This window comes from Chamaea fasciata, unplaced genomic scaffold (genome assembly GCF_029207755.1).
Source record: "Chamaea fasciata isolate MVZ Bird 193981 ecotype frontalis unplaced genomic scaffold, bChaFas1.0.hap1 SCAF_4, whole genome shotgun sequence".
Lineage (NCBI taxonomy): Eukaryota > Metazoa > Chordata > Aves > Passeriformes > Sylviidae > Chamaea > Chamaea fasciata.
In genome coordinates this window covers 59375356-59392142 of record NW_027094089.1, presented here as the reverse complement: position 1 = coordinate 59392142, position 16787 = coordinate 59375356, and the positions used below count along the sequence as shown (strand labels likewise).

The window sequence follows — 16787 nt, the reverse complement described above, 5'->3', positions numbered from 1 at the left end:
GTTGTGAAGGGATTCAAGTATGACAGCCAGTGTCATGTGGACAGCAAATAGGACTGTTGATGGAGGGTAATGCAGTCATTCCCATTTTAAATTTGGTGTAACATCAGCCTTTTATCTGGTGTAAGTAAGCTTTTCAAGTATGGAGCAATACAGTAGGAGACAGAATGTTCTTAAAACATCTTTCCTGCCCTCTTTTTTTTTACCTTGTTCCCTCCTCGTTCATGACTCCCTTTTTCTTTTCATCTTCGTGCTATCTCTCTTCCCTGCTCTCTCCCACTCCCAGCAGAAGTTCCTGCTCTGATTACAGACTAAATCTTATTGACACATCAATACACAGAGATAAGAGTTGACTGATAAGAGACACTGCCAGTGTGCTGTGACCTCCACTTGTTAGGCCCACCCTATTTCTGCAGTGACAGAAATAAGGTGGGCCTATCTTGCTGCTTTTTGTCTTCTGCAGGCTATCTGTATCAGCAAGTTGGCTTTTACCTTATACTGCAGTGCTATGATCTTAAGAGTAGGTGAATGTTCAAGTTAGGTTGTGCACAGCAGTCAGCACCAGGGAACCCCAGATGTTGGGTCCACAAGATACATTACCATAAAAAGTCAGTAACAATTCTTCTTGAATTTACTTCACTGCTGTGCAGCTACTCACAAGAAAACAGGAGCCTCCTCTGAGTTTGAACACACAGTATGTTTGTGTGTTTGTGGATTTTCATCCCAAACCAGCCTCAGGATCTGTAGGTCTGAAAATCAATGTCTCTCATAACCTTTTTTCCCCCTAGTTTTCCCTAAACATTTGACAGGAAAGGAAGTGCAATTCTTAAAAGGACTTAAAGTATAAATATGTTTCATTGTTTCTATGGTCCAGTGTTTCCCATAACTACTTCCGTGGGAATGTACACTCTAATCTGTTAACTGATCCAAGGAAATACTGTTTAAGTAGTTGCATTAATTTGTGTTTGCCATTAACATGATTTTTTGTTCATTCCCTTTGAACTATGTTCTGTTCATCTTTCTTCATTTAAATACACTCCATTCAAAAGTCAACTTGTAGGCACTTTCAGAATTACCATTTGGTAGAAAAATCTATTGTGGCTTTACAAAATAAAAATATGTTGTTTATACCAGTTTCAAGTAGATCTGTTATAAGAGTGAAATAAAAAACTACAGTAAGATTTTCTATTGTGATATGTCTGTTAAAAAGTTCTTCTTTGTTTAAAGTTTCATCGTGAAGTTGTTTCCATTTAAAGCATTGAGTTTGATCTTGGCTTTCATCTAAAGCTTTTGATCTTGAAAGAAGGATATTGTGGCAGTAAAACAAAAAGGCTAGGAGAGATTTTTTTTTTTTCAAGTGATAAAGGGATACTCTCAAGATTTAATACACACTCATTGGATCTACCTTTATTTACTTAAATCTGTTTACAAAGTACATCTAATTCCATATATTGAGGGTTTGCCTATGCACATTCTTTGACATGCGCTATTCTTTTGCTAGAGCACAGATTTCCTTTTGAAGCTTTCAGGGAGTATAGCAATATTTAGTGTAGGAGTATAAATAATTTTCTAAAGAGCATGAGTAGTTTTTAAAATACTGACAATACTTTAGTAACACTATTTTAACTGTAACAAGTATGATGCACTCTATGCTTTAGTGCCTCTTGTTTTTTAAATATAAACACAAAAGCACTCGATAAAATCCTAACTTAAGAATTAATAGTACTTGGATTTTGCATGGTTGACATAATTTTAGAATCTCCCAACATGCTGGAGTTTGAATATCTTCTCCTAAGGATGCAAGAATACCTGATGAAGTCCCATGCCTAAATTTAATCACCTGCTTCCAGCATCTTGTTGAATAAATAAAGCCTTTAGCCGAGGCCTCGATAAAGGGCTTGCTGTGGTGCAGTATACCTACAAAGCTGCTTTGGATCTTGCTTTTAAGATGCATTTCAGACTCTCCAAGGTAATTTAGTAGTTGGATTCTGGAGGTGAGTGCAAGTACCAAGGCAAATGTTGAAGCAGTTAGTGGTGATCATGCTTTCTTGAACTATCCCCACCAGGCCATTCCTCTGTCCGTAAAGACCTGTGACAGAGCATGTTTATAGGAAGGTTCATAGGAAACCTTCCATACTAAAGGTCCCGAAGAGAGAGCGTATCTCTAATAATTAGGCTGCAAACCGTGAGGGGCATGGATGTGGAGGGTATCAATAGCCCTCCCGTCGGCGACGCTATCGAAGGGAGCGCGGCTTGGCGGCAGCACTGCCAGTGGCCGGGCCGGGCTCTGCACCTGCGGGGCGGGAGAGCGGGGCCGAGCCGAGCCGAGCCGAGCCGAGCCGGACCCACGGCCGCCTCGCTGGTGGTGTCGCAGGCGCGGTGCCCTGGCCGGGCCGCCCCGGAGCCGGCGGGCCCTGACGTCTTTAAGGCAGGCTCCTCCTCTCCTCTAGGCTCCGGGGGCCCGGGCGCGGGGGCGGGGGACCCTGCGGAGGTATTTCATTTTTTACCGAGGGCTGCGGTGTGCCGCTGGCGAACCCGGGAAGGGCGGCATGGCGTGGGACGGAGAGGGACGAGGCGAAAAGGAGCGGGCGCGGCTCCGGGGGCTGGCCACGGTCGGAGCTCGCTTCCCCCGCGCCTGCCGCCTCGGGGCCCCGCGTAGCGGAGCGCATCGCGGATTCTTCGCGGGCAGTGCCGCCTCACTGTGCGCTTTCTCCCCCGTGTAGCCCCTGCTGGAGGAGGGAGAGACATGGAAGGAGTGTCAGCTCGTCCAGCAAGTGAACGACGAGGTGAGGGGGAAACCTTTCACAGCTGTTACGTTGCACCCGCTTCTTCGCCTTGCAGATCTGCTCCTGGAGTCTTCTGCCTGACACACCATCCCCACCGTGCCACGCTTTTGCTTTAAGAAAGAATTGCTTTCGTATTAAGAATAAAAATATTAGTATGGGGATAAAGAAACCCCACCAAATGTTACTACCTTATTAAATAATAACAACCACGCCATCCAGATTTGGCGTTGGTAGCCTGGAACGATGTTCGAGTGGGTGGCTGGAAATAAATCTCTTACTTAAAATAGAAGGTGTAAAGGAGAAATCGCAGAGGTTTTCCCCTTGAGTTTTTCATACTGCTATGATAACTTATCATTTGGCAATCTGGTCTGACATCAAAATGTTCTTTGTGCAAAACCCCTTAAACCAAAAGCTCTTAAGATGAAGAACATCACGTCACACTTTGATCATCTACAAGTAATAACCAGATTACCTCAAACCACATCACTTTAGAGAGGAAAAGTGCTTTTTCCTTTCTGGTGAAGCACTGAAAGTTTCCTTGAGTATCTTTATATTTTTTTACTAATGCTGAGTAACTACAATCAGATTGCACCTTCTACCTAAAAAAATACCATGATTTTGAACTCCAGGTCTCAAAATGGATTCAGGCAAACCGGAGGATCAGAAAAAGCAGCAAAAAGAAAATGAAGCACGATGAACTTGTTTTCCAGCAGGTAAGCAATCATGATGTCAGTTTGTGTAATGGGACAAAAGGCAGAAGATCCAAAATGCTTTCTGGTTATGCCTTCTTCAGCTTGGTAGAGATATTACTTAGTGTCTTCAACAAGATGACTGTGAGTGGGTGTAACAAATAAAGTTTCAGAGTTACTATGTAGTTACAATGGCAAGAAATTAAAAACCTTTTTAGATGTCTGTATTCAGGAGACAGAATTTTCATGTATTTGTACTTAACTGGGACAGTCTCAGAAAGAAAGAGAAGGGTGTTTTCCTCAGAGAAATACATCCCTTGAGAGCTTTTGACAGGACCTGAAGCACTATTTTCAGATACTGGTAGGTGAGAGACAGTTCATGGTAGATATTGGGACAATAAAAGATGTGATGTGGGTGTTGAAACAAAATATTTGGACTATGTTGTTGACTCTTTATTCAGAGGATGAGTTTGAAAATCGTCTATTTGTAGTATAGATTTCAGTTAATGAAAATGTGGTGATTATTTTAAAAATTACTACAGAGGATTTTAAAACCTGAATACAACCAAATTTAAACTGATTTTAAACCAGTGAATTTTGATTAATCTATTGTGAAAGACCTGTTCTGTAAGGTTGCGTTGACCATTTAAATTGCGATGTATAAAGGTAAGTAGTTAGCTGATGCTAAATAGCTGTTTTCTGTCCCTTGAGGGAAAAAAAGGTTAATAAATATGCACTTTCAAATGTATTATTAGAACTGTGATTTTTTTTCTTGTTTGGTTTTGAAAACAAATTTATGATTGTATTTTAAAGCTCTTGTTACTTCTAAAGGATTGAAACAGTATTGTGTTGGTTTGCTGTTACCTACAGTGCTTCTAAAATGCATAATGAATCATTGCTGTTTTTGTACCCAAATGCTTCCTGATAGCATGACTGCCAGCTCCTGCAATATGTTGCCTTTAGTATGGGCATTGCAAGTATATGACAAATGTCCACAAAGTGCATTGTTGTGGGTAGGTGATTTACCAGTTCCATGATTAGCTAAAAACTGCCAAATAGCATCTTTTTAATTCATGACCTTTATTTTGTAACAGGAATACATAATTTAGGAAAGATGTTCTGTGTTGTTGTGCTCTAGAATGGTGTGATCTAAATAGAGAGAGCATAGGCTGTTTCACCATTTCTGTTTACATTTCTGTATATGAATGTGCATTTGCATGAATGTGTATCATTTGTATTTACAGCCATTTTATGCTAAAATGAAGAAGATTTTGTAAGATAAAAATTGGATTGCCTTGGAAATTTGTGAGCAAAATGCATTGATATTACTAATAACCCTAGCACAAACCAGACCAGACTGCATGCATTTTGAAGCAATTTTTAAATGGTGCAAAGTAGGTCCGCGGTTACGCCTGGACAGGTTTAAAAGTGCCTTATGCTGTTATGCCAATCCTGATCTCTTTATAGGAGAAGGCTTCATTAGTGTAAAATCCCTTTGTACTGATAAAACTCCTTTTCTGTTGACGATGTTGTTCTCCAAGTTTTCTCTCCAAGTTTGTGAGTTTGTGTGCAGCATGGACCTGGCAGTGATAGAAATGCAAAACCTGATGTGTAAACATAAGATGTACTCATTGTTTTTCCAAAAAGTAATTCTAGAGCAAAGTCTGTGAGTAGACATATGAATTAAAAATTAATTCAAGCACAATCATAGCCTTCTAATATTTGTAAGTATTAATAATTCATGGAGATCCAATGCAGATTCACAGCACTGCATTTGCAAGGTACTTAACCACATGGGAAGGAAGAGGCATAACAATAATCTTGTATTTGATAGTAAACCACTGACTATTGTCTGAGATTGGAATTCTTTATGTTGCCTAGAAGTTTGGCCATTGCAATGGTGACTTTTTCAGTACAGTTACACATAAGGGAATATAGGAAAAAAAGAGTGAGGGACCTCCCTGGTGCTAGCAGAGCTTTATTATTTGGTTTCAGAGTTGGTTGCACTAGGTTTCCAACCTTGACGTACCAGTGCAATTCCTACTCACTGTAGGTGGTGTTAACCTCTGTTCGATGAGAATTCTTGATTTTTAGTTGTCAGCTTGTAGAAGAAACGGCAGTATAAAGAAGTTAAAATGGCATTATACAGAAGTTAAAGTATCTTCAGAAATAAGAGAATAAGAAAAAGCATGTAATGCAAAAGTAAGGCTACCTTGAAGACATCAGAGAGATAGAAATAAAGATGTTGAGTGAGAAGAGGGAGGTAAGAAGGCAAGCAATAATAAAAGTCAGACAGTTGGTAGCAGCTCATATTACAACTGTGATTAAAATAAGGCTACTAATGTATTTTGCTAGACCTAGAAAACTGACCTTTGCTTTGATCTTGCTTATCCTTTCAAAACAAGCACCAGCTTCTTGAATGTAGCTTCTAAACTTTCAAAACAAGCACTAACTTTTAATCGGTAGCTTCTAAATTTCCATCTGCCTGTGCTGTCGGATTTTCCTCTAAGCTCTTATGTGCCTGTGCTGTCCAATTTTTCTCTATTATTTTTCTCCTTTGTGATAGGAAGTCCCATTTCTAATACAAGATGGATGACTTTACTATACTGAGTCACCGCCAAGTCAAAGCAACTGCATCCAAGTACAAAATCTGGGACAGAAAGATAACTGTATTGAATAAGTGAAACAGTATGGTGAAGGAAAGGTTGCTGTCAACTGCCGAGGAATTGCTTCTCAAAAAAAGTTGCCTTCCAGACAGTTAAGTTTGTAGGAGCTGACTTTATATACCCTTATACATATTCAAAAAACATTTGAGGATACCTTGTGCTGGATAAAGCTGTGTGACTGTAGTGCTAACTGTGCTCAAGAGGAACCATTGGGAAGCTTGTGTAGAAAGGTGTGGTGCTGCTTTCCAGTGTGGATCCACATAGTGGATTACAGCAGTGGAACAGAATTGATGGGTGAGAAAGACTTCTAGCCGAATAGGTGAGGGTTGTCATTCTTTTGGGGGGCAAGGGGGGATGGTTTAAGCTTTTTTAAATTGCTAACTTTTTTGCTGTTGTATCTCTGAAACTCCTTATATTTTCTTAACACCTTTTATGCCAATTTTTTCTTTTGTACTTATTTTTCATACCTCTTGTCTGTCCCTGTCTCCTTTTGACTCATTTGGTCACCTTTGGTACTGTTCACTCCTTTCTGTCTACTTTCAGTCTCTCTATCTGTTTGAAAGAAATGGAAAAACAAGTTGAAAAATTGAAAAAAATAGATACTTTTTGCTCACAATGTTTTCTGCTTATAGTGCTCTGTAGCTACTCTTCTTTCAATATGTGTACACATACACGAATTTGAACACATTCACCATCTGCATTTCTACTTTTGTTCTCCTTTCTATTCTTGTACATTTTTTAGCTTCTCATTTAATATTACACTGTCTCTTCATGTCGTCATTTATCTGGTCAGCACATTTCGCAGTCAATATATGCATCAATACAGAATGCTGTTCTTGTGTGAAATTTAGAGAAGGTGTAGCAGAGTTGATAAGAATTACTTGACTAAAATAAGTGTTGTTTTATAATGAAGAGTATAATAGAACTGTTAGGTGGTGGTGTTATCATAATGATGATGATGTTTGTTTTAATAGTTGATTGTGTCTGCATGAAAAAAAAGATTCCATTATCCTATCTGTGTTAGGTAGAAGAAAATTATCTTGTAGTCAGACTAGTGGAATTGTGGTGTGTGATCTGTATCTACTGTGGAGAAACATATTTTCATTAGACGACCAATTCACTTTTACATGATGTTCAGTGTTGAAACATAAAAGCTGATTTGAAAATATTCCAGTGGTGTAAAGTGTCATCAGATGAGATAACAAGGATGCATAGGATTTAGGAAAAACATTGAAATAAGCATGCTTATATATATTCACACTAGACAAGGAAGCTGTTTCCTGCACATGATCAAAATTTGCATTTGACTGTTTCAGTTTAATTTGATTGTATACTGAAACTCTGGGGAGTGATTCAACTTTTCCAGAATAATTTCTGCTGCGTTCTCAGAAATACTGTTTTCTTTGTTTAAGGTTTGTGTACTAGTTTTCCTCTCAATGTGACTTTGATTTTTTTCCTGTTGGTTGTTGCTATTGATCCTTTGTGTCACTCCAGAGGTTTAAAATTGTCAGTATTTAAGCTCTGTTAATAACCTGAGCAAAAATGACTTAGTTGATAAAGCTTTTAAGTTTCTAATAAAAAACAAAAAACACAATCCAATTGTGATATATGTGACTGATGCTAAATGCTGTCTTTGCCTTTTAATAATGAATTCATCAGCATAAGTGGAACACAAGAAACAAATCCTTTAATTCTCTAAAATGTGTTGTCTTGTTATACTGCAAGTAGAAAATATTTTGAAGTCTCATAAAAAATACTGATAAAATACCACATGGTATTAAAAAGCTTTTAGTTAAATAGAATATTTATTCAGGATGGTATGCTTCTGCTAATTTAGATAATGACTATTAACATATAATGCATAAAAATTACATTAAATCTTTAACTGGCATGTATTATTGTTTGTTGAAATGGGTATTTTTATTTTATTTGAATCTACCAAACTAAGGATCAAAGCAAGGATCAAATCTGAAATAATTTGTTGAGTTTGTGCAGTGCTTAACAGCTAAAAGAAACATGGTGAAAAGTCCTAAATTGTTATTCAGAGATGCTTCAGTGGTGTTATTTGCTGTACCAAATTCTATTAATTTCACAGAACTTTTTAGAAGCCTTGTAAACTGGCCTTTACTGATTACAGAAAACAGTTAATTCCTTTCTCATTCAGAAATTTGAATGGAAGATTTTTCCCAGCTCATGTGTAAGATCTGATTGGCATTATATGTTGTTAAGCTGTTAGGGAAATAGACACTGTCATTTAAAAGCTTTTTTATGAGTACATAAGAATATTATTTCAGGCCATTGGAACAAAGCAATTTTAGTATTCAGTTGTCCATCCCCCAAAAAATATTTGTATTTGTGAAATGTTTGGAAACTTTTTAACTGTGCTGTTTGAAAGAACTCTTGTTTTTTATGATAGTGCGGCTTCAGAATTTAAAAAACATTTAATAGAACATGAAAATACTGTGTCTGTGTGTTAAAAAGTGAAATTTTTGGTTTAGTAATTTCTTTTTAATAGGTCACTTCTGACCGCAGGATCTGCTGTATTTCCAGTAGTGGTATATTAGGATCATTGTTTTCTTTTTAATAGCACCCATCTCTCTTAACAAGGAGTTATTGTATTTCATTTCATATGGAGCCTCCCAGATGGATATTAAGTTGTCAAAAAGCGAATGTTCTCATTAGGCCACATTCAGGCCATATTTTTAGAGCAATGAAGCAGCTTATCACCATGCATATGCTAACGTTTCTGCTTTCCTTCTGACTCTGAGATGACCATCTCTAAATCAGGATATCCCAGGCCAGCATGGTTATGTGTTGAAATAGTTTAAAGTCTGCAGATGTTTACATCTCTGTCAATTATAGTTGTCCAAGCAAGCAACCATCCTGTGCAATGGTAGATTTAAGGCCACTTGTTGTAAAACACAGGGTTTGTCCAGAAAGGCAGAAAAAAGCAGTTTTAGTAGAGGGGTTTATTGCTTTTGATTTGTAGGAAGAATTAGTTACACATTTGTGATGGAGCATTCTTTGTCTGTCAGTCTCACTGGAGGCATTTTAAGAAGGTGATGTTTGTGTGTGTTATCATATGATGCTATCTAGAACTACATTACTGGGATTGACTACTGCTGCTAACTTGTTCAGTCTACTGTTGTTTCTAGTTATAAAGCCCTATTTTTGGTGGTTGAAACATGATGATTCATAGCTTAATAAAAAGAAGTTTTGTCTTTAATAAAACAGGAAATGGAAAATGTGAGAACAGTTTTATTCTTTCCAAAATAGAGAAAAACCAAAAAGCATTTGATTGTTTGTAGTACTTCTCAAGTGTATGCCCCCGCCAGTGTTTACACAGTGAATTCTGAGTGGTGATATAATGAGTTCTGGGAGCAGAAAGAAGGCTATCCCTTTCAGGGCATTTGCAACTGGAGCAGCATGCCACATTTGGAAAAAAGTGGTGCACTGCATTCAAACACTCCATAAGTTTTTTCCTACAGATTTTTCCTATGGATTTTATATTAGCTGATATATACTTGTGCATGCCAGCTGAATAATCTTCTTGATCTACATGTTCCCCCTCCCAGGTTCTTCTTGATGTGATTGACTATGATGGCTCCTAAGGAGGCTTATTGGTCTGCTGGCTCAAATGTGTGCTTTATTTCAGTTTTACATGTGTTTTATTTCTGTCTTATATTTATTAAACATTGTCAGAAATAGGCATGACTATTTTTTGATGACTGGTCTTAGCTATTGTCCTCATTGTATGTGTATTTTCAGTTTGGATTATGTTCACATGCTATATAGTAAAAGCACACGTGTAGTAGTCTGTAAATGCAAACGTTATTTTTTTAAAGAAATGTATGAGCACAGAATGTAAAGCCTAGGCCTTTTGCAAAGCCTGTTAAAAAGGTTTTGGTAGTTCTCAATCTGCTTTTTCATGGCGACAGTACTAAAAATAGTTATGGGTACAACTTAAAATACTGTCATTCTCTCCTTCCCCTAGACTCCCCTAAGAAGCTCTTTTAGAGGAGGAAAGTGGTTGCAGTTGAAAGCAAATGCATTCTTTGTTGCTTTAACTAAATCGACAGGATTAAATTCTTAAAGGTGTGCAAATTGTTCTGTACTCATTTGGTCTGTGCTGCATATATTTTCTTGTGTTTCTTCTCACATGGGCACAAACCAAGTGACTGATTACAATTGTCTGACTCACTTCATAGATGCTTCACATGCAAGTTTTGTGAAACCTATACCAACACTTGAAACTAGAATACTTCTTAACGTTACCGTGAGTGTGTGTATATATACACACACATATAAAAATATATACTTAAATTTCCAGTTTTGATTGAAAATTATTGCCAGTGACAATTTGCTTAATCAGCAACAAGATTTTTTTTTTGTCCTCCTGTGCTGGAGCTCATAATGATTTTTCAAGAAAAGCTTTTATTTTTGTCTGGAAAAATTGCTGCTGAGAAGGAAGCTTAAGTAATTACATTACTCTGGATATCTTTTTCCCTTTTCTGCCTTAGATTTGGGCATCCATTGGGCATTTTCAATTAAAGTTGTTAGAGCTCTACATTAACTATGTTCCTTTAAGAGATGCTATGGAGAATGCCCACAAAAAAGAAATGCAGATGTGTGAGCTCCATCATTTTTGGTAATCCTAACAGATGTGTAAGGAGGAAGATGATATGACTGTCCCAACCACAGGAACCATTTTTGTTGCCACTTTGAGTCTATGAGATGGTTTGGTCATGAGACACAAGTTCCTTGTTAAAATTGGATTTCATTACTTTTTAATTCTTAAAAAATTTTTTTTTTTGAGTTTATGAACTATATTCTACATACTCTTCAGTCTGCATGCTCTAAAAGTGCTGGACACCATGTAATGAATTTGTCTTACAGTTGGTTTCCTTCTTCATAACAGAAATGCCTGAGATAAAAGGGGTCTTAGGACTTAGCATGGAACACTGTTGAGGGTCTCATGTTCTCTTATCCACAGTTCAAAAGAAAATGAAATGTGGCAAGAGAGTATTAAATGTTTCCTTGCCCAAGCTCCTGTTTATTTCAAAGAAAAAATGTCATCTGTTGTGCCAGTTATGCAGTAAGTATAGTTGTCTTGTTTTTGTTTAACTTTGTTTCTCTGTCTTTTGGCTGAACTTCTGACAAACATGGTGAGGCTATTAATATATTAAAATGCTTTGCTGAACCAGGCCTTAGTCATTCATCCTCAAGATTTACTTTCCAAGTTATCACTTCCTCATCAAAGAGGAGATTTGATTTCTCCTAATTGCCCAGAGAGTTTTTTTACTGGGGGATATTTGTCAGTATTTTTAAATATATCTATTTATCTGTATATCTAAATCTTTCAGCTTAGAGGACACCTTTGGGAGAGGGCAGATAATGTTTGAGGAAAAATAACTGTAGAATCAACTCGTTCAAGTCTCAGTTTCCTTTTGTGTCCTGCAATTTCCTCTCTCTTCTTTTGCTTGTTAAAGAGAGACTGCTTGTTACAGCAGAAGTAGGTTCCCTTCTGAGTGTATGCCACTTCATACAGGATGGAATTCTTAGTTTATTACCCAAATTTACCGTCATTGTGGCTTAATAAATATGACCTAATTTTTGACAGCAAATGTTACCCTGAGTAAACATGCTAGGTTTTCAAATGCTCCCAGAAAGAAGTAAAGAAATTTGAATTTTATCTGTTGTGGAACACAAGCAACACATATGTTCATATTTAGGACAAGTGATTGCATGGAGGTTTGGGTAGCCAGGGAAAGTGATTTCAACTTACCTTTCAGCTGGTTTTATAGATGGGAATGTGTCAAAGGAAGATGCATTCTGAATCTCTTCATAGTCAATATAATTAATATACCACACTTTTTTTTTTTAATACAGACCCTTATTTTAAACATCTGTAAACATTTGCTCATATTTGAAAAACTACTATGCTTATTTATCAGTACAGGAGAGATGTACATGACAACAAAATGCTTGTCTGTACTATATACATTGGTCCTAATTTTACAGCAGCTCAGAGTTGCATGAAAGAAACTGAGATGTTCAAGATACCTCAAAAGATCCTACATAGTAGTGTGAAGGTAGTTTTTCTGCAACTCAGTGTTTACAAAATGTCTTCTACTAAACAAGTGCCAAATACTTTTTATATAAGGACCTCATTACCACTGTGTCAGATACCTCAGAAACACATAGCATCTCTTAAAATTCTCTGTCGTTCAAAAATGAAAGAAGAATGTTTATTTTTATTTTACAGATCATAATCCAAAGCATGGACATAATAAATGGCTTGTCTGCAGATACCTAAGAAAGTTGGGCATGGCTCGGAAATGAAGTCACGTTTTGTTGCCCAACACAAAGGGCAGTCTATATTATAGATAAGAATTGAACAACACATTTTTCCATGAAGCAGTTAATCCTCTCTGCACCAAAATGCATACAGGTTGATGATATTTTAACCTGCAACATAAATCAGAGCAGAACACGGAACAGTTCAGTCACAGCTAGGGCTGTGGCTTCACTTCCCCTGTACTATGAAAGATCCAGCGCATATAGCAGTGTAATTGAAAAGATGATCATGAGCATGGGAAGTTTATCTTATCAATATTCATATTGTAATATAACACACTTTCTAGTAATGAATTTCAGCTATAGTGATTTTAGATTATAGGTATCAGTATAGGTGTTGGCTTTGAGTCTATTTGAAATAATAATATAATTTAATGGACAACTATTTACCTTTTCATCTTTGACTGAATGTATGTATGCAGCCTGTAACCTTTAACACAAAGGGAGAATAATTAATAAAAGCTTGCTAAGTCATGAGTTTTTTCAGTGCAAAAATTTTTGATTGTAAAACTTTCAGACATAGTGTGATAAGGTGCTGGAGGGCATGATAACAGCCAGAAGTCAGAAATGTGCCTGTGTGTTGTGTCTTTCACAGCACAGAGAGAGTTATGATGGCACATCTGTTCTTGTTTTATTAGCTTGGAGGTAGTACAGAGTTGGGAACCTATGATAAAGCATACATTGCCCGTTGCTATATACGTGTATTTATTGTAGTGATATGTGCTGCTTCACAACTTACATGAGACAGAAGTGTAGAGTTCAGTGTCTTGTGTGAATGTCTTGTGTAGCTATCCAGCCTTCTGGTATAAAATGTCATGTGAGTAACTATTTAATGAGTTATATTTAATAGAAGGTATCTGGCCAGACTATCAGATTCTCTTTTGCTTCATCAGGAAGATGGATTTTTTCTGAAAACAACCCATTTTGTACTTCCAGAGGGTGTTTCATATCTTGCACTTGTTTCTAATCAGTTAAAGCCTATGAGTATCCCATATAGGAATTTGTTTGAAGTGTTTTTAAAAAGGAAGGTTGTGTAATACCAACGACCTAGATGGCATGTAGATGCTAAGTCTGTTCATTTGTTTTCTCTCGTCCAGAGCAGAGACGGGAAGCATTCTTAGAATTATTTTTAGATTCTTAAAAGTCAGCCTTGATTTCCCTATGTAACGGTAATCCCTTGGCTAGGCCTGAAAGCAGTACTGTTTACTCTTCAAAAGAGCCATGTGTTTGAAATTTTTTGTTCCACTTTGGTGCCTGTGTTGGGGTTTTTTTCGGTTTTGGTTTTTGGGTTTTTTTGGGGTTTTTTTGGTTTGGTGTGTTTTTGTTTTTTGGTTGTTTTTTTTTTTTTTTTTTTTTTTTTTGGTGGGGTTTTTTGTTTTTTTTTTTTGGTGGGTTTTTTTTTGTCTTTTTTTTTTTTTTTGTCTTTTTCAAATAAAGTACTCTAAAACTTCAACTTATACTAGATTTTCATATGTTAACTGCTTGGATATAGAAGAAAGAGCTACCCAATGTATCCGTGATTCTTCTCATAGTGTGCCTAAATCAAAAACTGTTTTGATTTGTAGCTGTCTAGTTTGCATGTGTAAGGTTGTGTGTCAAAGGTCACTTCCTTGCTCTATAATTGTGTTGTCTTTATGACATCACATTTGCTGTGACAGAAAGATGGCTGAGCAGTTAGGAGTCAGTAATTCTGGTATCCTTCTTAGCTTATATCCTGCTTATTTTTCATTTACACATTCATTGGAGAAGTGAGCTATTGCTCCCAGTGCATCTTTCCACCTCCATCATGAAGCTGCTGCTGTTTCAGTTGATGTGTCCCTCTTTCTAAAATAAAAAGAAATTGAGTGCATCAGTGTATTTCTCTAGCACCTACCATTGCTCCCCATTTCATTTATATCATTAAAATCTATGAAACTTGTACGGAGAGGTTGTCTTAACCATGCATTGGCTGCTGAATTACAGAATATTACTATCATTTCTTCTACCACACAAATGAACTGTGCTATACAGAGAGGGTAAACAGTTTCAAGTTCTGCATCTTTGTAAGCTAAAAATGCTCTTGTCTAAGTGTTTTGTTACTTGTGACACTAAGTTAGTACTTGTAAAACATACTGAGTTTGGTAAGGTGAGAGGTCATGGAGTTTCTGCTTGTCATTACTGGTGTTAGAGCAAGACTGATGGTTTCAAGTAAGGGAATTGTGTTCTTTGGGCAACACATAAGCTTTTTACTACCATACATATGTCTGTGGTGCAATACAACTTGATGTGATCTGAATGTTTCTATTACCATCAAAACTTAGAATAAACCAAATGCATAATGTGTTATAAAAATGTCCTTTCACGACAGAATAAAAATCCCTTGTGACTCAGCAAATCTGCTCTGGAAAAGTTACTTTTGAAGACTAGTGAGTTTTACTTGGCCAGAACATAGTGAGTATCTGTTAAAATTTATAAAAATCTGATTGTGGGTGTGGAAACATGAACTCTGGATTACTCATTTACAGATACAAAATAAACTTCCCAACAGATTACTAATTATACAGAGGAAAACCAGGAAAATGAGAGAAGTTGGGTCAATATACCATCACCTTCATTATTGTGATTCTAATTGTATTTAAAATTTTGATAAATTTCTGAGTCACAATATGTGAGGTGACCAATTATTATCAACACAATTATCCTTGAGAATTCACAATGCTCATTGCTACTCACCTGTTGTCTGAGGTCTAGGTAGGCATAAGAAAGGAAGAAAGGAAAGGATAAGCTGGCAAAGAGGCCAGCCTGGGGTGCACCATCGCCAGCTGGGCTAGGAAGCGGATTGTCCCACTCTGCTCTGGGCTGGGGTGGCCTCAGCTCGAGTACTGGGTACTGGTTTGCTCTACAAGGAGCAGCTGAGGTCACTTGGTCTGTTCAGCCCAGAGGAGCCTGAGGACAGACCCCACTGTAGTTACATCTTTCTCATGAGGGGAACCAAAGTGGCAGGCACTGATCTCTCCTCTCTGGTGACCAGGGATAGGACCCCAGGGAATGGCCTGAAGCTGTGTCTGGGGAGATTTAGGTTGGCTATTAGAAAAAGGTTCATCACCCAGAGGGTGATTGGGTACTGGGACAGCACCAAGCCTGACAGAGTTCAGGAAGCGTTCAGACAGTGTTGTCAGGCACATGGTGTGACCCTTGGTGATGGTGCTGTGCAGGGCTAGGAGTTGGATTTGGCCCTTGTGGATCCCTTCTAGGTCAGAGTCATCTGTGATTCTGTAATTGTAGAAGGAAACTTAAAGCTCAGAGTTTTCCATTTGTTGTTCAAGCTCCATAGCAAGCATTTTCCACTTCTGGGTTCTGTTTCTGTGGGTGTTTGTATTACAAATAACCCTACTAGGGACCTGTAAAGCACTCCAGAACAGGCCACAGAAATAAAGTTGCTTTAACTTACATGTAAGGAGAATTTGTCTACTTATATTGCATTTGATTTCAATGTTAGGAGTTGGGGGATGGGAATTAAAAGATATATGAAGGGAATGTCCAGTTGAAGATGTCTTTCCTATTCTGGAAGCTAGCTTACAGTGCAAGTGCCTTTTCTTTTTCCAATTTGTTGAATTTATTGCCATCTTGGTTTAGTTAAGAGTGGATTGGGTGGGTGTTTTGCTATGCGGACTCTTTCCAAAGCACTGGCAAAGATTTCCAGTAAATCCAGCTGAGTTTCCCAGAGGGTTTGAACTGAAATTCTGACTTTCATGTTAAATTAGGCATGGTTACAACACAAGAATTATTTTCAAAGTTTTTTATGAAGCACATGACTTGCAAAACAGGCAACAGGGATGCAAATCATTGGTCAGAAACATATATCCAGGATACAAGGGCACTTACATAGCTTGAAGGGACAGACATAAAAAGAAAAGCCTTTACATGTTTAAAATTTAAAAGCCCACACCCCCCTCAAATTCTTTGTGTTAGTTACCCTTTTTTGAGGATTTTGCCTCTAAAAAGGGCTTCCCCTTTTTTTTCTGAACACCTGAAACTTCAGGCAACAATTCCATGTATTTCCACCAGACAATGTTTTGGATTTGGTTTTGGTTTTTTTCTGTTCAGTTGTGTTTTTACAGTACTTTAAGGTACTTTGGTAGATACCTTCTGGGGTTTGGCAATGACCAAAAGTACTTGCTATTCATTTCCATGGCTATATTTTTCTGATATTTGATTTGATGTTTTAAATATTTAATTTGATATTTTTAATATTGCTGTTATTCTTTCTGGCAGATGGCTGCTGATATTTTTGCTTGTATTTTGGGTCATTT

General features: G+C 37.4%; 1 protein-coding gene across 10 annotated transcripts in view; it reads left to right on the top strand.

The window, feature by feature from the left end:
* The window catches only part of AOPEP (aminopeptidase O (putative)), a 227025-nt gene that overhangs the window by 101836 nt on the left and 108402 nt on the right, over nt 1-16787 (top strand). For 9 of the 10 annotated variants that reach the window (XM_066181702.1, XM_066181704.1, XM_066181703.1 and 6 more), the window contains 2 exons: nt 2721-2783; nt 3413-3496. In XM_066181702.1, coding sequence (XP_066037799.1) covers nt 2721-2783; nt 3413-3496 — 147 coding nt within the window. Of the gene's footprint in view, nt 1-2720; nt 2784-3412; nt 3497-9713; nt 9770-16787 lie in introns of those variants that run through there. The other variant, XM_066181707.1, reaches the window with a different exon arrangement.